The following is a 19,978-nucleotide window of genomic DNA, read 5'->3' on the forward strand; positions in this document are numbered from 1 at the left end:
AGTCACACGGTTGTTCAGTGAATCCGGCTTCCCCGTTGACTTTGCTTGTCGGAAAGTCACAAAAGGAGGATCACATGACACCCCCCCTCCAGCAACCGTCGTTAAATATGAATCTGTTGCCAAGCATCCGAGTTTTAATCATGTGACCAAGGGGCTGCTGCAATGGTGGTAAAAGTTTGAAAAATGGGGATAAGTCGCTTTTTCCAGTCCCATTGTAACATTGAACAATCACTAAACGAACTGCTGTTAAGTAGTTAAGTTGAGAACTACCTGTAGTAATGTTTGTTTTCATTTTTTTAAAAAAGTTAAAATACAAAATTCCAAAAAAAAAGTGTTGTTGTTGTTTTTATGAAAACAATCAACAACAAAAAACAAAACAGACAAGACATTAAAAAGATGCATTAAAGTGATAAGGAAAATTCTGGACTGTGCAGTATCCAGGGGAAGGATACTGCAAAATCCCCATTCCCTCCCCACTCCCAGGGAAAGGATACTGCAAAATCCCCATTCCCTCCCCACTCCCGGGGAAAGGATACTGCAAAATCCCCATTCCCTCCGCACTCCCGGGGAAAGGATACTGCAAAATCCCCATTCCCTCCCCACTCCCGGGGAAAGGATACTGCAAAATCTCCATTCTCACCCCACTCCCGGGGGAAGGATACTGCAAAATCCCCATTCTCTCCGCACTCCAGGGGAAGGATACTACAAAATCCCCATTCCCTCCCCACTCCCGGGGAAAGGATACTGCAAAATCCCCATTCCCTCCGCACTCCCGGGGAAAGGATATTACAAAATCCCATTCCTCCCACTCCTGGGGAAAGGATACTGCAAAATCCCATTCCTCCCCACTCCGGGAAGGATACTACAAAATCCCATTCCTCCCACTCCCGGGAAGGATACTGCAAAATCCCCATTCCCTCCCCACTCCCGGGGGAAGGATACTGCAAAATCCCCATTCCCTCCCCACTCTTGGGGAAAGGATACTACAAAATCTCCATTCCCTCCCCACTCCAGGGGAAGGATACTACAAAATCCCCATTCCCTCCCCACTCCTGGGGAAAGGATACTACAAAATCCCCATTCCCTCCCCACTCCTGGGAGAAGGATATTGCAAAATCTCCATTCCCACCCCACTCCAGGGAAAGGATATTGCAAAATCCCTATTCCCTCCCCACTCCAGGGAAAGGATATTGCAAAATCCCCATTCCCTCCCCACTTCAGGGAAAGGATATTGCAAAATCCCCATTCCCTCCCCACTCCAGGGAAAGGATATTGCAAAATCCCCATTCCTTCCCTACTCCTGGGGGAAGGATACTGCAAAATCCCCATTCCCACCCCACTCTGGGGCCAGCCAGAGGTGGTGTTTGCCGGTTCTCCGGACTACTCATAATTTCCGCTACCGGTTCTCCAGAGCCTGTCAGCACCTGCTGGATTTCACCCCTGGTCTCACCTCTTTCGTTTCTAGGACCTCAACAAAGCCGAAACTTTCTCAGTCTTCCCTTTCATGTCAAATCACTTTTCTTTCCCTACGACCAAGTCGTTTCCTTTCTACTGCCCCTTTGTTTTTATATTCAGGCAACACTGACTCAGCAACCCTTTGTTCTGGAGTTTTAATCTCTTCTGGCTTTACACCACTGAATTCTGACTAACTTTGAACTTCGAACCTGACCTTCCCAGCCTCGTTGCCCCATAACAAAGTCGCGTGATCTTTTCAAAAGGCGACAAGTTGTTATATCCCTTTCCTATGGACAATGGATGGAAACTAACCAAGGAGAGAAACAACCTAGAATTAAGGAGAAACTTCCTAACACTGAGAGCCATTAACCAGCGGAAGGGCTTCCCTTCAGAGGTTGTGGGTGCTCCATCATGGAGGCTTTCAAGAAGAGACTGGACAACTGAGAAGATGGACTGTAATTTGAGAAATGGACTTATGAAATTTGAAGGAATATACAAGTGGGAAAAAAAATTGAATTTGAGAAGATGGATTAATTTTAAAAATGGACTGTAAGAAGAAGTAATATGTGAAGTTGGTATTGCTTCTTTTCTTTTCTTTTTTTTATTATTCTTTACTATCTTTTTATTTTTATTGTGAGGGGATCTAAAGTTTTAAATTTTTAAAGGTGGGAGGTTATGTATATTTTGTATACTTTAGCTTGTGATTGTTGGTCATAATACCCGGTATTTGCCCTGGGAAGTCTGGGGGAAGGGGAGGAGGGGGAAGGGGAAATGATACATGGATTGATTATTAATGTACAGTAATTTTGAAGATATGAAATTAAAATTTAAAATGATATTGGGGATGCTCGACTGCCATTTCAGAAAGAAAAGGAGAGAGTAGAAGGAGGGAAGAAAGTAGGTAGGAAAGAGTAGAGAAGGAGGAGGGGAATAAGAAGGTTAGATAGGGTGGAAGAAGGGAGGAGTGGAGAAGGAGGAGAGGAAGAAGTAAAGTGAAGGAGATGAAGGATGTGAAAGTAGTAGAGGGTAGAGAGGGAGGTTGTGAAGAAAGGAAGTGGCAATCGGGCAGGCCTGAATTAGTAATAAATAAAAATTAATGATTAATGATGGAATAATAGTTTGTACATAAATATGATGTTGGAAAATGGAAATAAAAAATTATTTATAGAAAGAAGAGACTGGATGAACACTTGTCTGGAATAGTATAGGGCCGTGATGGCACACACGTACCAGAGTGGCACGCAGAACCCTCTCTGTACGTGCACCGTCGCCAGCTGCTCTTCTGGTTTCTGAAAAATGGCCTGAAAATGACTAAAGAAAAGCGGAAAAACTGCTTGGAAAATGGCCGGAAAAAAGCCAGAAAATAGCCCCCAAACCATCCTGAAAACAGGCCAAAAACACGCCAGAAAATGGCCCCCAAAATGGCTGGAAAACATCCCAAAAGAGGTCTGAAAATGCCTCCAAAAATGGTAAAAAAACAAGGTGTTTGGGCGGCCAAAAACAGCCTGAAAACTGCCCCCAAAATGGCCTCAAAACAGCCCGAAAAAATGGGCTGAAAATGGTCCAGAAAACAGCTTGAAAATGCCCCAAAAAACAACCAAAAAAACCAGCATGTGTGTGTGTGTGCCAGCCAGCTGGTCTTTGGGTTTCCGGCGCTCTGGCATGTGCGTTCCGGTTTGGGCACTCGCCACCACTGGTATAGGGTCTCCTGCTCGAGCAGAGGGTCAGACTAGAAGACCTCTGAGGTCCCTTCCCACTCTATTATTCTATGTTCCCACAGCCGTTTCCAGATCTTAGAACATCTCCACCATTAGCAAACATTGTTAAGCAAGGTGGCCAAACTCACCTCATGTTTTTAAATGTGTGTATAACCTTTATGTATGTATAATGTGTCCTCATTCTATCTACTTAAACGCTCAAACTTGAATGCCTCCTTTTTCAAAGCATTAGTTTTCAGAACTATCTTCTGTTCATGCATTTTCATCGGTTGTTCCCTTGAACAAGAATGACGACTCGGTACAGGAAGTCCTTGACTTCTGACCACAGTTGAGGCCAGAATTCCCATATGCTAAGTAAGATAGTGGTTAAGTGAATTTTACCCCCTTTCTTGCCACAGTTGTTAAGTGAATCACTGCAGCTGTAAGTTAAGTCACACGGTTGTTAAGTGAACCTGGTTTCTCCATTGACTTTGCTTGTCAGAAGGTCGCAAAAGGGCATCACTTGACCTTGGGACATTGCAACCGTCATAAATGTGAGGTCCGTTGCCAAGGGTCTGAATTTACATCGTGTGACTCACGCAGCGGCTGCAACGGTCGTAAGTGTGAAAAATAGTCGTAAGTCACTTTTTCATGAAGCTACAGTTAATAACAAACCGGACAGTGGGAAACTACTGTGTCATCATTGCAATGGAAAATTGGTTAAAGCATTCCATCCTGGATAGAGCTGTTAAGGTAAAGGTAAAGGTTCCCCTCGCACATATGTGCTAGTCGTTCCTGACTCTAGGGGGCGGTGCTCATCTCCGTTTCAAAGCCGAAGCGCCAGTGCTGTCCGAAGACGTCTCCGTGGTCATGTGGCCGGCATGACTCAACGCCAAAGGCGCACGGAACGCTGTGACCTTCCCACCAAAGGTGGTCCCTATTTTTTCTACTTGCCTTTTTTACGTGCTTTCGAACTGCTAGGTTGGCAGAAGCTGGGACAAGTCACGGGAGCTCACCCTGTTATGCGGTACTAGGGATTCGAACCGCTGAACTGCCGGCCTTTCGATCGACAAGCTCAGCGTCTTAGCCACTGAGCCACCACATCCCCATAGAGCTGTTAGCTTGGGTGAATTTTCAGTATTTTGGCTTATTTTCTTTTGAGGGCGGGCATTGGAATTTCATTTTTTTTTAATGTGTTCATGTGCCCACAGGAAAAAAAAAATGACAATAAAAGCTATCTTATCCCATCTCATCTTTTTTCGGTGTCATTGAACGGTCGCTAAACAAATGTTTGTCAGTTGAGGTCTACCTGTGTAGAAGGAAGCTGTCGGGGAGGAATTAAGATTTCATGCCTCTTTTTTTTTTAAATTTATTTGCATTTATATCCCGCCCTTCTCCGAAGACTCAGGGCGGCTTACACTATGTCAAGCAATAGTCTTCATCCATTTGTATATTATATACAAAGTCAACTTATTGCCCCCAACAATCTGGGTCCTCATTTTACCTACCTTATAAAGGATGGAAGGCAGAGTCAACCTTGGGCCTGGTGGGGCTTGAACCTGCAGTAATTGCAAGCAGCTGCTGTTAATAACAGACTGTCTTACCAGTCTGAGCCACAGAGGCCACAGAGGGCTTGAGGGCTTGAGGGCTTCGGCTCATGCTGTGACGTGAGCAGCGTATGAATTTGATAAATAAATGATAATGAAGAAAGTGCTCTCTGAGCTTGGTTGTTTTCTTGCAGATGTTTCATTACCAAACTAGGTAACATCATCAGTGCTACAAGGGAGTAGGGTTTTCTGTCATTTTATAGTCTGGTGTCTGGCCTGTCTGTGTGAGGTGGGGTGGCAGTCTTAAGAGATTCTTTGGTTGGGCTGTTTACTGTTGGCTCTTTGGCAGTTTCTTGATTGGGGGATTAGTTTACTTGATTGTTGGTCTGAAGTTAATCTTGGAGTTAAACTATGTTGATTTGAGTGCTGATTACTGGTGGAGAAGTGCATGGTGTTTTTTTTTTCCTCTTTTTGGGTTGGTTGGAAGAACAGCACTTCTTACAAGCACTGATGATGTTACCTAGTTTGGTAATGAAACGCCTGCAAGAAAACAAGCAAGCTCAGAGAGTACCAAGGACCACACAGTCGTCCTCCTCCTCCTCCTCCTCCTCCTCCTCCCCCTCCTCCATCATCATCATAAACCCTTCTCCCTTCTAGCACTGATGATGTTACCTAGTTGAGTAATGAAATGTCTCCAAGAAAACACCCAAGCTCAGAGAACACCAAGGACCCCACAGTCTTCCTCCTCCTCCTCCTCCTCCGCCTCCTCCTCCTCCTCCTCCTCCTCCTCCTCCTCTTTTCCTCAAACCCTACTCCCTTCTAGCACTGATGATGTTACCTAGTTAGGATAATAAAACATCTGGAAGAAAACACAGCAAGCTCAGAGAGCACCCAAGGATCCCTCCTGTCAACCCTGAGCTACAAATATTCTCCTTTCAAAATAAATGATGACCTGGAAGCTTCCTAAAATATATTATGTCCTTTCCGTGCTCCCCCCCCCTGAGTCACACTCCGGATCTCATGTTACCTACTAGCAGAATTAGGAAATGGGCTTTCTAAGGAAGCTTAGGCTAATGTGACTGCGTTTGAAAGCGATTCCACGCGGACTGTTTGGATGACATCGGATGGCCAGGCCACATTTGTTCTCAGCATAGCTAACTGCTTCTGCCGCAGGAAACAGTCTGCAGGGATTTAGAGTGATTAATAGTTCTTTGAGTGAGGAAGTTAACCTCTTGAGACAGAGTGATTTAGCTGCCTCTCTTTAAGAAATCCCGAAGCTTTGCAAAGATTACTGGAATCTGCCCTGCAAATTGAGTTCAACTTTTGCTGACTTCACCGGGAAGTGGTTTTTTTTTTTTGCATTCATATCCCGCCCTTCTCCGAAGACTCAGGGCGGCTTACACTATGTCAAGCAATAGTCTTCATCCATTTGTATATTATATACAAAGTCAACTTTTATTGCCCCCAACAATCTGGGTCCTCATTTTACCTACCTTATAAAGGATGGAAGGCTGAGTCAACCTTGGGCCTGGTGGGGCTTGAACCTGCAGTAATTGCAAGCAGCTGCTGTTAATAACAGACTGTCTTACCAGTCTGAGCCACAGAGGCCCACAGAGTTCAGGTATCCTCAACAATTCATCCGTTCCCTGATGAGAACCATGAGAACCATGATTTTTATATCGGTAGACCTCGACTTACGATCACCAGCTGAGCCCACATTTTCTACGGCTAAGGGCGACCGACGTGTGTTTAAGTGAGCTTCGCCCCATTTTATGGCCTTCCTTGCCACAGCTGTTAAGTGAAGCTCTCCAGTTGGTAAGTTAGTAACCCGCTTGTTAAGCGAATCTGGCTTTCACCCCCATTGACTTTGCTGGTCACAAAAGGTCGCAAAAGTGGGAAATCACATAGACCCCTGGGAGATACTGCAACCGTCGTAAATCGGAGTCAGTTGTCAAGCATCCAAATATAAATCCCGTGACCGTAGGGATGCTGCAACAGTCGTTAAGTGTGAAAAGCGGTCATAAGTCTTTTTTTTTCAGTGCTGTTGTAACTTTGAAAGGTCACTAAATGAACTGTTGTAAGGTGATGACTACCTGTATATTTGGAGGTAGTGATCTAGCTCCTATCTATCACTGTAGTCCTGAGAATTGATGACCCTTTGAGAGCTGAATGCAACGAAATTTCATTTTATTGTATGCCGATTAGTGTACATTTAAAGTGACAATTAAATTTATTCTATTCTATTCTATTCTATTCTATTCTATTCTATTCTATGCTATTCTATTCTATTCCATTCCATTCCACTCCTATTTCATTCTATTCCATTCAATTCTGCTCCTATTCTATTCTATTCTATTCTATTCTATTCTATTCCTATTCCATTCTATTCTACTCCCATTTCATTCCATTCCATTCCATTCCATACTATTCTATTCCTACTCTATTCCATTCTACTCCTATTCCATTCCATTCCATTCCATTCCATTCCATTCTATTCCATTCAATTCTACTCCTATTCTATTCTATTCCATTCCATTCCATTCTACTCCTATTCCATTCTATTCCATTCCATTCCATTCCATTCCATACTATTCTATTCCATTCCATTCCATACTATTCTATTCCTACTCTATTCCATTCTACTCCTATTCCATTCCATTCTACTCCTATTCCATTCTATTCCATTCCATTCCATTCTATTCCTACTCTATTCCATTCTACTCCTATTCCATTCCATTCTACTCCTATTCCATTCCATTCCATTCTACTCCTATTCCATTCCATACTATTCTATTCCTACTCTATTCCATTCTACTCCTATTCCATTCCATTCTACTCCTATTCCATTCCATTCCATTCCATTCCATTCTATTCCTACTCTATTCCATTCTACTCCTATTCCATTCCATTCCATTCTACTCCTATTCCATTCCATTCCATTCTACTCCTATTCCATTCCATACTATTCTATTCCTACTCTATTCCATTCTACTCCTGTTCCATTCCATTCTACTCCTATTCCATTCTATTCCATTCCATTCCATTCCATTCTATTCCTACTCTATTCCATTCTACTCCTATTCCATTCCATTCTACTCCTATTCCATTCCATTCCATTCTACTCCTATTCCATTCCATTCCATACTATTCTATTCCTACTCTATTCCATTCTACTCCTATTCTATTCTATTCTATTCCATTCCATTCTACTCCTATTCCATTCTACTCCTATTCCATTCCATTCCATTCCATTTTACTCCTATTCTATTCTATTCTATTCTATTCTATTCTATTCTATTCTATTCTATTCTATTCTATTCTATTCTATTCTATTCTATTCTATTCTATTCTATTCTATTCCATTCCATTCCATTCTAAATTCTGTTTGCACAATGAGCTGAAACAAAAGTTAAAAGGATGTTAATTCTGGCAATCTTGGACAGGGGTTTCTGAGTTCTGGAAACCCTTAGGTGGAGGAACGGGGGAGATTATATATACAGTATATAGAAGACATGTGAATCCAAAAGAGATTCCTTGCTAATATGTATATTATATATATATTTACCTTGCATTCAAACTCCATATTTTGACTTAAGTGAATCAATTCTTCGGTGCTCTTCATACGTTGGACGTTTGCATTGCAATCTTTGATGAGCTGCAGAGGGGAAAGAGTCATCAGAATAGAAAAAGCGAAGGGAGAAAAATTATTTGAAAAATGACCAATTTTACTATGGAAGAATCGGATTTAAAAGAGGTTGCATTTTTCCTTTAGCATATATAGAGAGAAAAAATCTGCATTATTGTTACTATTTTTAGGAGGTTCGTGTGAGCAAGGATTACGCACATCACAGAACAGCAATTCCAGGTGCTCTTTAGAAATGTTATTTATATATGTCAACTAATTTTAATTTCGGTTTCCAGAGGGTGAAGTTGAACAGTTGGGAAGCTGTTTAAGTCTCTTGACTTGACTTATCCCAGTTGAGTCCCACAATTGTTTGGCCCATCAGAGCAGAAAGATACCAAGCAATATCTATTTTCCCCCCTTTTTTGGCAATAACTTTTTAAGGGTTACACCAAACTGATAAAACAGAGAAAAATTTATCCTACTACATTTCTTTTCTTTTTTTTTAATTTGCAGAGCTATCCAACTTTAAAAGTACCTCAGTTTCGTGTTCTGTTGTTGGTTTATTCAAATAATAATAATTAAGTATATTTGCATTCAGGGCCCAAACTAAATGCTTTCCTTTCCATCCCTCCTCTACAGTGAGGTTTCTATTATCAGGTTGTTATCATGCCTCTGGGTTCCAAAACTGGAAGTAAAACTCCTTAATAACCTTGGATATTTCAGCTTCTAAAAATCTCACTTTGAGATCTTTTGTGTGTGTGAGGAGAGGTGAGGAGAGATGATGGACGGCTGAAAAACAGACTCTGAGAGGCGTTTACCTTTTCAAGAGCATCATATGCTTGTGTGGCCTGGACTTCTTCATCGGCCCCAGGTGGGATTCTTTTCAGGATGTTCTGCAGAAGGAAAGATGGTTGGATGGATGGATGGATTTCCCGCCTTTATTATTTCTACAAATAAACCAAGGTGGCGAACATACTGTATCTAACATACCTTCCTCTTCTTACGTTCCCCAAAACAACCCTGTAAAGTGAGTTGGGCTGAGAAAGAGGGACTGGACCAAGATCACCCTGCTGGCTTTCACGCTTAAGGCAGGACTATAACTCACAATCTTGTAGTGACTGGCTGAAAGTCACCCAGTGGCTTTCATGCCTAAGGCGGGACTAGAACTCACCATCTCCTGGTAACTGATGCAGAGTCACCCACCTGGCTTTCATGCCTAAGGCGGGACTAGAACTCACAATCCCCTTGTGACTGGCCTAAAGTCACCCAGTGGCTTTCATGCCTACGGTGGGACTAGAATTCACAATCTCCTTGTAACTGGCCCAAAGTCACCCAGTGGCTTTCATGCCTAAGGTGGGACTTTAACTCACAATCTCTTTATGACTGGCCCACCCAGCTGGGTTTCATGCCTAAGGCGGGACTAGAATTCCCAGTCTCCTGCTGACTGGCCCACCCAGCTGGCTTTCATGCCTAAAATGGGACTAGAACTCATATTCTCCCACTTTCTAGCCTGGTGCCTTAACCACTAGGCCAAACCGGTTCTCTGTGAAAAGCTTCTATGTTTTCTAATCCCCACCGTTTTTTGGGCAGCGGGGTGGGTGGAGGGAACAAGTGATCAGTTTTGAACTCAAAATGATCTCATGGCCGCCACAACTTCTCGCCAGCATCTTGAAAACAGGAAATGGGGCAACACTACCATTTCTATCTAGAGATCTTTGCTAGAGAACCTGGTAAACCTCTCTTCTCTTTTTCTCCAAGGGGAATAACAGAGAGAATTGAAGTAAGAGGGAAGGAGAACTACACCAGGGTTTTTGTAGAAGGAATCGATGAGTCCGTTTCTGTCAGCCCACCAAAACCAGTCGCAAAACAAGCCTTGATGACGAGGGCCATACCATGCCATGCCCAGCATCTTCCTGCCCTGCAGCGGCCTCGATGAGGAGGGCCCCAGCCTCGCCTCGCCCTACCACGCCTGGTCTTGCCGCGCTCCACCTTGCCCAGCATCACCACAGCCAGCATCGCAACAGCCTCGAGGCTCAAGAAACTGGACAGATATGCTACCCGTATCGGATGCTACATTCAGGGTCCCTGGCTGAACTGCGGCCAGGCGAATCTTCCTACCTGGAGAAGGAGCTTCAGTCGGGTGATACGCTGGAATGGGAGAATGAGGAAGGATTTGAGGGAGAGGCGCTGACACACCGGGTCACTTTCCAGTTTCTCTAAGACCTGTTGGAAAGCAGGAACCCCGTTCCTAGGCAGGAGAAGAAAAAGGCAGACATGACATTTTGTGAAGTAGGAGTGGGAGACTGGGATCTACAGCAGTAGTGGGATTCAAATCCCGTTGTTACCAGTGCATGTGCAGAGACATCCGGGCAGGTGGGCGGAGCCTCCCGCCGCTACCGGTTTGCCCAATCTGGGGCAAACCGGTAGCCACCCACCACTGATGTATCTGTAATCTAATGTAATCTACCGGATCCAGGAGTGAAATGCTACTGGTTCGGACCGGATCGCCTGATCCATTAGCAATGGTGGCAAGTGGTTCGGAGAACCAGTAGCAAAAATCCCTGCCCTTCCCCCATGCCCAGCTGAGCCACGCAATCATTAGAGGTTTTTTTTTTTTAACTTTTAAAGCATTTTTTCTTCTGCTGAAAAAATGCTTTTAAAAGTAAAAAAAAAATGGCCACGCCCACCCAGTCACATTGCCCCCCTACCACCAAGCCATGCCAACAGAACCGATAGTAACAAATTTTACATTTCACCCCTGACCAGATCCCTTGCATGGATTGGTCCAGTGACTATGTAGGACAGATGGGGAGGAAGCTAACCACTGGACTGCAAGAACACAAGCAGAATGGTCAGACGAGGAGACGCAAACTCATCGGTAGCCTCACATTGCAATGAACAAGGACATGTATTCAATTTCGCAGCTACTAAGCTTGTTGGCCGAGCTGGTACAAAGACAGCCTGGGAAATGGGCCCTTTGTCACTCAACGGGAGTGCTGATTTATTACCAGTTTATCAGGTTCTTAGGAACTGAGGGCTGGGCAGCACAAGGAAACTGCAGCCAATCGCTGGCCATCAACACGCCAATCAACCAATAGCAATGCCCTATAAATACGATGCACAGAATAACCCAAAGGACAATTCCGGGTAGAGAGAAGTTCCCTGAGGATGGGCTCCAATATGAGCCCAAAAGCTTGGAAGACTAAATCTTCCAAGGATGAACCCAGATTAGATCTTGCATACGATGAAAAGTGAAATCGAAACAAGTTGGTGAAATGATTCCAGGAACAAATCTTCTACATCTCCCCAATTAAAGGTAAAGGTAAAGGTTCCCCTCGCACTTACGTGCTAGTTGTTGCCGACTCTAGGGGGGCGGTGCTCATCTCCGTTTCAAAGCCGAAGAGCCAGCGCTGTCCGAAGACGTCTCCGTGGTCATGTGGCTGGCATGACTCAATGCCAAAGGCGCACGGAACGCTGTTACCTTCCCACCAAAGGTGGTCCCTATTTTTTCTACTTGCATTTTTTTTTTACGTGCTTTCGAACTGCTAGGTTGGCAGAAGCTGGGACATGTATCGGGAGCTCACCCCGTTACACGGCAGCACTAGGGATTCGAACCGCTGAGCTGCCAACCTTTCAATCGACAAGCTCAACGTCTTAACACCTGAGCCACCGTCTCCCCAATTACCGAGATACAAAAGACCGTTCACCTGACTTTTGGCTTCTCTCTGATTTGTGATTCTAGCCTAATGGACTGTTCAGACAAGCAACGTTTAAACCGGCTTGGCTACAACCATGCTTCAAAGCATGGTGAGAAGCGAGGACATTAGGAGTTCTCTGTTATGCTTTAAGACAGGGGTGTCGAACTCAATTTCATTGAGGGCTGCATCAGTGTTGCGTTTGGGGCTGGGGTGGGCGTGGCCAGCTTGATGTCACTCGTGTCAGAGGCGCCTGTGGTGGCCCGAGTGCTCTTTTAGTGAAAATGGGCTCCCAAGCTCCGTTTTCACCTGCGACGGGCTCCTGCAACCCTCTGCCGGCGAAAACAGTGCTCGGGATGGCCGCCCTTGCCCTCCCAAGCTCCATTTTTACTGGCAGAGGCACTGCAAGTCCTTAGCTGTTTCCAGGGCAGCCCCACAGGCCAGATCTAAGCAGCCTGTGCGCTGGATCTGGCCCCCGGGCCTTGACTTTGACACCCCTGCCTTAAGAACACGCATCAGTTACAAAGCTGTAGTTTCGGGGGAGGAAAGTCGACTTCGCATTTGCCTAAAAAGCTTTTGCAGAGCACTAGAAAAAGGACAAGCCATCTGGAAGGCATCTGTCATTTGCACCTCTATAACTGTCTGGTTCGGTTCTACAACCCAACAAGAAAGATACAGACTTCAGAGGATAATTAGAACTGCAGAAAAAATAATTGCTACCAACCTGCCTTCCATTGAGGACCTGTATACTGCATGAATCAAGAAGAGGGCTGTGAAAATATTTACAGATCCCTCGCATCCAGCACATAAACTGTTTCAATCCTACCCTCAAGAGCACTGCACACCAGAACAACCAGACACAAGAACAGTTTTTTCCCGAAGGCCATCACTCTGCTAAACAAATAATTCCCTCAACACTGTCAAACTATTTACTAAATCTGCACTACTATTAATCGTCTCATAGTTCCCATCTCCTTCCACTTATGACTGTATGACTGTAACTTTGTTGCTGGCAATCCTTATGATTTACATTGATATATTGACCATCAATTGTGTTGTAAATGTCGTACCTTGATGAAGGTATCTTTTCTCTTATGTACACTGAGAGCATATGCACCAAAGAAAAATTCCTTGTGTGTCCAATCACACTTGGCCAATAAAAAATTCTATTCTATTCTATTCTATTCTATTCAGGTCCTTACATGAGTCTTTGGAAGGTCTGGTCCTGGTAGGTCTGGTTGGTCACATATGGCAAGTAAACCCGACGAAATTCGGGTGCGTTTCTGAGCGCCACTTCACAGACGTTGAAGTTGAACATGTTCTCCTCAAGCTTCTCTTCCAGTTCAAAGAGGAAACTGCAGGCATCGTCAGGTTATCATGGGAAGAAGAGAAGTAGAACAATCATTATTTTGTTTTGTTTTGTCGAGTTGTGATCCTTCTTTCAAACTTACTTGGGCGTGAGGGAAGTGGCAGTTTGAGAAACCAATCGTTCTGAATAGGAGAGATTCACCGCTAACCGTGGTAGGGGTTAAACATGATAAGAGACAAAGCAGGCTCTAAAACTGTGATGGCGAACCTACGGCACGCGTGCCCGAAGTGGCATGCGGAGCCATGTTGCCTGACACGCGTGGCGTCGCCCATTCCTATTCCGGGTTTTTGGCGTGCATGCGCGCACGACAATCAGCTGCCCTTTTTGTGTGCGGCAGTTCTGGAAATTGGAAGAGCCACGTGTGGCCTCCCCCAGCTCCGTTTTCGCTGGCAGAGGCACTGCGGATTGGTCCTTCGCTGTTTTCAGGGCGGGCCCTCGGGCTGGATCTAAACACCCTGCAGGCTAGATTCAGCCCGCAGGCCTTGAATTTGACACCCCTGACTTAGAATATAGAATAACAGGGTTGGAAGGGACCTTGGAAGTCTTCTAGTCCAATCCCCTCTCAAGCAAGAGATCCTATGCTATTTTGGACAAATGGCTGTCCAATCTCTTCTTAAAATACTCCAGTGATGGAGCATCCACAATTTCCAGAGGTGAGCTATTCTAAGGATTGTCCCCATTGAGAGGAAATTTCTCCTTAATTCTAGGTTGGCTCTCTCTCTCTGGTAAGCTTCCTGGCCAGGGGTGGGGATCCTACCGGTTTAACAACCGGTTCGCTGAGCGCGTGAGCGTGTGCAATTTGCAGAAAATTGAACTGAGAGCAAGGAAAACAGCTGAGGAATGGCAATTCACTCTGCCGCCCCCAATCAGCTGGGCTTCGGAAGCAGAAATATAGGTAAGTATAACGCAGGGGTGGGCGGGCCCACTTGAAAGGAAGAGAGAACCGGTTCGCTCACGGCTGAAAGTCGGTTCGCCCGAACCGGTTGAATCCCACCACTGTCCTGACCTCTCTATTTGGTGTATCAATGGAGTGGGAGAAACAGAACTCACTTGGCACTAACGTCACAGACATCCTGAAGACGGGAAAAAAGCCACTGCTTGTCCTGCGTGGTTAAAACCCCCTGAAGTTCTTGGGAACGCTGAAAGTGATCCACGGCTATATTCAAGCTCCGCAGGTAAGAGGCTTCGGATGCGATTAGTTCAAACTTGGCCTGTTTTAAGGGAAGAGAAAACGAGCATCCACAGGATGCACAATTAGACTTCCTTCCAAACGAAACATCAGAATACTGCCCCAAAATTTGCTGCCTCCTGACAGAGAAGAAACCAGCAGTTCATTTCTGACTTCCCAAAGAGATATGGGGCATCCGTTTCATTGAAATCAGATCAGCCCTTGCAGTAAATCGAAGAAAATTTTTAAAACCTGCTAGATTGGCTCAGTCAACCCTGCCTTCTATCTGCCCAGATTAAGATCATTTCAATGTAACGGCTCTCTTTCTTATGCTGTTCACTGCCGCCCCTCTCTTTTGCGTTCCTCTCTGTCTAGGAATCTAGTTTCATTTTTTAAAAAGAATGGAATGGAAAGGAGTGAAGTGGAATGGAATGGAATGGAATGGAATGGAATGGAATGGAATAGAATAGAATAGAATAGAATAGAATAGAATAGAATAGCAATGCAGTGGAGTGGAGCGGAACGGAGCGGAGCGGAGCGGAGCAAAGCAGAGCAGAGCAGAGCAGAGCAGAGCAGAGCAGAGCAGAACAGAACAGAACAGAACAGAACAGAACAGTTGGAAGGGGCCTTGGAGGTCTTCTAGTCCAATCCCCTGCTTAGGCAGGAAACCATTTCAGACAAATGGCTGTCCAATCTCTTCTTAAAAACTTCAAGGGTTGGAGCATTTACAACTTCTGAACAACTTCAAGTTGTTCCCCTGGTTAATTGTTCTAACTAACAGGAAGTTTCTCCTTAATTCTAGGTTGCTTCTCTCCTTGATTAGTTTCCACCCATTGCTTCTTTGTCCTGCCCTCAGGTGCTTTGGAGAATAGCTTGACTCCCTCTTCTTTGTGGCATCCCCTGAGATATGGGAACACTGCTATCATGTCTCCCCTAGTCCTTCTTTTCATCAAATCAGACATACCCAGTTCCTCCAACCATTCTTCCAGCCCCCTAATCATCTTTGTTGCTCTTCTCTGCACTCTTTCTAGAGTCTCCACATCTTTTTTACATTGTGGCGACCAAAACTGGATGCAGTATTCCAAGTGTGGCCTTACCGAGGCACTTCATGTGACCTTGATTCTATCCCTCTGTTTATGCAGCCTAGACCCAGACTGTTGGGGGCAATAGGCTGACTCTGTAAACTGCTTAGAGATGGGCTTTAAAGCACTGTGAAGCGGCATATAAGTTTAAGTTCTATTTCTTTCTTTCTTTCTTTCTTTCTTTCTTTCTTTCTTTCTTTCTTTCTTTCTTTCTTTCTTTGTAAATTGCTTAGAGAGGGGCTTTAAAGCACTGTGAAGCGGCATATAAGTTTAAGTGCTATTGCTTTCTTTCTTTCTCTCTCTTCCTTCCTTCCTTCCTTCCTTCCTCCTCCCTCCCTGTTCATTCTCCTTCCTGATGGTGCAGTGGTTAGAATGCAGCATTGCAGGCTGACTCTGCCCACCGCTAGCAGTTCGATTCTGACCGGCTCAAGGTTGACTCAGCCTTCCATTCTTCTGTGTTCAGTAAAATGAGGACCCAGATTGTTGGGACGGGGGACGGGGGCAAAATGCTGACTTTGTAAACCGCTCAGAGAGGGGGTGAAAAACACCCTGAAGCGATACAAAAGTCTAAGCGCTACCGCCATTCATGGCCGCATCCCACCCCGGTGCTTGTATAGCCCTCTAGATCTGACCGCGGTCCTTGTCCTTTACCTCTTGCAGCTTCTGCTCCTCACGGGTCATGCTAAGCAACATGGTGCTCCCTCGAACCATGGGGATGTCCTGCCACAGCGAAGAGCCCGAAGAGACGGATAGGCGTTGCAGGTAAGAGTCCTGAGAGCTCAGCACTTTTCTCCGCAGCTTGGGAGAGATCGGTTCTACCTCTTCGGCCAACGAAGCCTGTTTTTGGCTCTGGATCGCTTTGTTCAGGGCTTCGTCGCTGTATTCCTGATAGAGCAGTTTGGCTGCAGGAAACAACGGATTGCATAGGATTGTGATGGCGAACCTTTGAGAGGCCGAAGTGCCCAGACTTCAACCCCCAAAACCCGCTTATTTATTTATTTATTTATTTTATTTATTTATTATTCACATTTATATACCGCCCTATCTCCCAAAGGACTCAGGGCGGTTCACAGGCAGGTAAAAAAGCACATATAAATACAGACTAAAATAACAATTAAAAAACTTATTCTACATGGCCAAATTATTAAAAAGCAATATAAATAATAAAACCCATTTAAAACCAGTATAAATTTAAAATCTAATCCAGTCCTGCGCAGATGAATAAATGTGTTTTAAGCTCACGACGGAAGGTTCGGAGGTCCGGAAGTTGACGAAGTCCTGGAGGGAGTTCGTTCCAGAGGGTGGGAGCCCCCACAGAGAAGGCCCCAGACGGCACTGCCTAGCTGACGGCACCCTGAGGAGTCCCTCTCTGTGAGAGCGCACGGGTCGGTGAGAGGTATTCGATAGCAGTAGGCGGTCCCGTAAGTAGCCCGGCCCTATGCCATGGAGTGCTTTAAAGATGGTCACCAAAACCTTGAAGGCCACAGGTAGCCAGTGCAGTCTGCGCAGGATAGGTGTCACACGGGAGCCACGAGGGGCTCCCTCTATCACCCGCGCAGCTGCATTCTGGACCAACTGAAGCCTCCGGATGCCCCTCAAGGGGAGCCCCATGTAGAGAGCATTGCAGTAATCCAGACGAGACGTCACGAGGGCGTGAGTGACCGTGCATAAGGCATCCCGGTCTAGAAAGGGGCGCAACTGGTGCACCAGGCGAACCTGGTAGAAAGCTCTCCTGGAGACGGCCGTCAAATGATCTTCAAAAGACAGCCGTTCATCCAGGAGGACGCCCAAGTTGCGCACCCTCTCCATCGGGGCCAATGACTCGCCCCCAACAGTCAGCCGTGGACTCAGCTGACTGTACCGGGATGCCGGCATCCACAGCCACTCTGTCTTGGAGGGATTGAGCTTGAGCCTGTTTCTCCCCATCCAGACCCATCCAGCTTCCAGACACCGGGACAGCACTTCGTGTCAACATAGCAATTTAACCTGAACACGGAGGTTTTTACTACCTGAAATAACGATAAACAAGTTCAGCTAACTGTTCTAAGAAGAATGTGATAAGTGCACTCTTATGCCCCTTCATGTTTTTTCCTGCTTTTGAAACATTACGTTTAGCAGCAATAAAAAAGAAAAACTTTTGTAATATCATTTCTCTTTCCCTCCCTCTCTCTCTCTTTGCCTCCCCATCTCTCTCTCTCTCTCTTTCTCTCCGCCCTCTTTCTCTGTTTCTTTGTTTCACTCTCTTTCTCTCCCCCTCTCTTTATCTCTCTGTTTCTGTTTCTCTCTCTCTTTCTCTTGCCCTCCCTCTCTTTCTCTCTCCCCTCTTTCTCCCTCTGTTCCTCTTTCTCTTTCCCTCCCTTTCTCTCCTGCCTCTCTTTCTCTCTGCTTCTCTCTCTCTCTCTTTCTCTTTCCCTCTCTCTCTTTCTCTCCCCTCTTTCTCTCTGTTTCTCTCTTCTCTTTACCTCCCTCTCCCCTCTCTTTTCTCTCTCTCTCTCCCCTCTCTCTCTCTCTTCTCTCCCTCCTCTCTCTCTCCCCTCTTTATCTCTCTGTTTCTGTTTCTCTCTCTCTTTCTCTTTCTCTCCTCTTTCTCTCTCTCCCCTCTTTCTCCCCTCTTTCTCTCTTCTTCCTCCTTTCTCTCCTGCCTCTCTTTCTCTGCTTCTCTCTCTTTCTCTTTCCCTCTCTCTCTCTCCTCTCTTTCTCTCTGTTTCTCTCTTTCTTTACCTCCCTCTCCCCTCTCTTTTTCTCTCTCTCTTTCTCTCCCCACTCTCTCTCTCTCTTTCTCTTTCCCTCCCTCTCTTTCTCCCCCGTCTCTGTTTCTCTGTTTTTCTCTTTCTCTTGGCCTCCCTCTCTCCCCCCTCTCTTTTTCTCTCTGTTTCTCTTTCTTTCGCTTGCCCTCCCTCTCTTTCTCTCTCTTTCTTTCTCTCTTTCTCTTTTGTTCCCCCTCTCTCCTCTCTTTCTCTTTCTCTTTGTTCCCCTCTCTTCCTCTCTTTCTCTCTTTCTCTTGCCCTCCCTCTCTCCCCTCTCTCTCTCTTTCTCTCTCTTCTCTTTCCTCCCTCTCTCCCCTCTCTTTCTCTCTGTTACTCTGTTTCTCTCTTCTCTTTACCTCCTCTCCCCTCTCTTTCTCTCTTCTCTCCCATTCTCTCTCTCTCTTTCTCTCCTCTCTTTCTCCCACCCTGTTTCTCTGTTTCTCTTGGCCTCCTCTCTCCCCTCTCTCTTTCTTTCTCTCTCTTCTCTTTCTTCCCCTCTCCCCTCTCTTTCTCTCTTTCTCTACCCTCCCTCTCTCTCCCCCTTTCTCTCTATTTCTCTTTTTCTTGTCCCCCCTCTTTTTTCTCTGTTTCTCTCTCTCTTTTTCTTGGCCTCCCTCTCTCTCTCCCCCTCTCTCCCCCTCTCTTTCTCTTTCCCTCCCTCTCTCTCTCTCTCTTTCCCCAGAGAAACCCAATGGAGCTAGGCTGGGACAACGGAGCGCGTGCCCACAGAGAGAGCTCTCCGTGCCACCTCTGGCATGTGTGCCATGGGTTCATCACCAGGGGCATAGGAGATCATAAGCCTGTTGCAATTACAGGTAGCCCTTGACTTACAACCGTTCGTTTAGTGACCATTTGAAGTTACAACAGGCACTGAAATAAGTGACCTCTGACCATTTTTTCACACTTACGTCTGTTGTTGTAAGTCAACAGTCCATGTGATCAAAATCCAGATGCTTGGCAACCGACTCATATTTATGACGGTTGCAGTGCAGTGCCGGGGTCACGTGATCCCCCTTTTGTGACCCCGCCCCTGACAAGCAAAGTCAAGGGGGAAGCCAGATTCACTTAACAACCATGTTGCTAACTTAACAACGGCGGAGATTCAGTTATGGCAAGAAATGTTGGAAAATTCACTTGACGCGTGTCTCACTTAGCAATAAAATTAGGCGTGAAAAAGGGTCATTAGTCACATTTTTTTTTTCAGTGCCCTGGTAACTTTGAACAGTCACTAAACCAACCGTCGTAAGTCAAGGACGACCTGTATTGAGCCCAAGGAAAGGAACATATTCAACCCCTTTTAAGGGAGGAGTTAAGCCACAAACTTACCAAGAGAAGCAATACTTACATGAATTTATCAGTTTGGAACGTCGCCGTTTGATATTTTCTAGGGTTTCTGGTGTTTTCTTCTCTCTTTCAAGGAAGAGAAAAAAAATTTAAAAAAGGAAAATTAAGAAGTCTACTCCAAAGGAGTTGGTTTTCATTAATTACCCTTAAACCAGGCCTCTTGTGGCTCAACAGACTAATGCAGTCTGTTATTAACAGCAGCTGCCTACAATTACTGCAGGTTCTAGTCCCACCAGGCCCAAGGTTGAC

General features: G+C 45.4%; 1 protein-coding gene across 4 annotated transcripts in view; it reads right to left on the minus strand.

The window, feature by feature from the left end:
* Window positions 1-19,978, minus strand: part of LOC131201864 (uncharacterized) — a 97,927-nt gene that overhangs the window by 9,855 nt on the left and 68,094 nt on the right. For all 4 annotated transcript variants that reach the window (XM_058190183.1, XM_058190181.1, XM_058190184.1 and 1 more), the window contains exons 4-10: window positions 19,731-19,795; window positions 16,290-16,540; window positions 14,439-14,599; window positions 13,222-13,374; window positions 10,443-10,572; window positions 9,143-9,217; window positions 8,265-8,354 (exon numbers count right to left, since the gene is read on the minus strand). In XM_058190183.1, coding sequence (XP_058046166.1) covers window positions 8,265-8,354; window positions 9,143-9,217; window positions 10,443-10,572; window positions 13,222-13,374; window positions 14,439-14,599; window positions 16,290-16,540; window positions 19,731-19,795 — 925 coding nt within the window. The remainder of the gene's footprint in view (window positions 1-8,264; window positions 8,355-9,142; window positions 9,218-10,442; window positions 10,573-13,221; window positions 13,375-14,438; window positions 14,600-16,289; window positions 16,541-19,730; window positions 19,796-19,978) is intronic.

Source organism: Ahaetulla prasina, chromosome 7 (assembly GCF_028640845.1).
Source record: "Ahaetulla prasina isolate Xishuangbanna chromosome 7, ASM2864084v1, whole genome shotgun sequence".
Classification (NCBI taxonomy): Eukaryota; Metazoa; Chordata; class Lepidosauria; order Squamata; family Colubridae; genus Ahaetulla; species Ahaetulla prasina.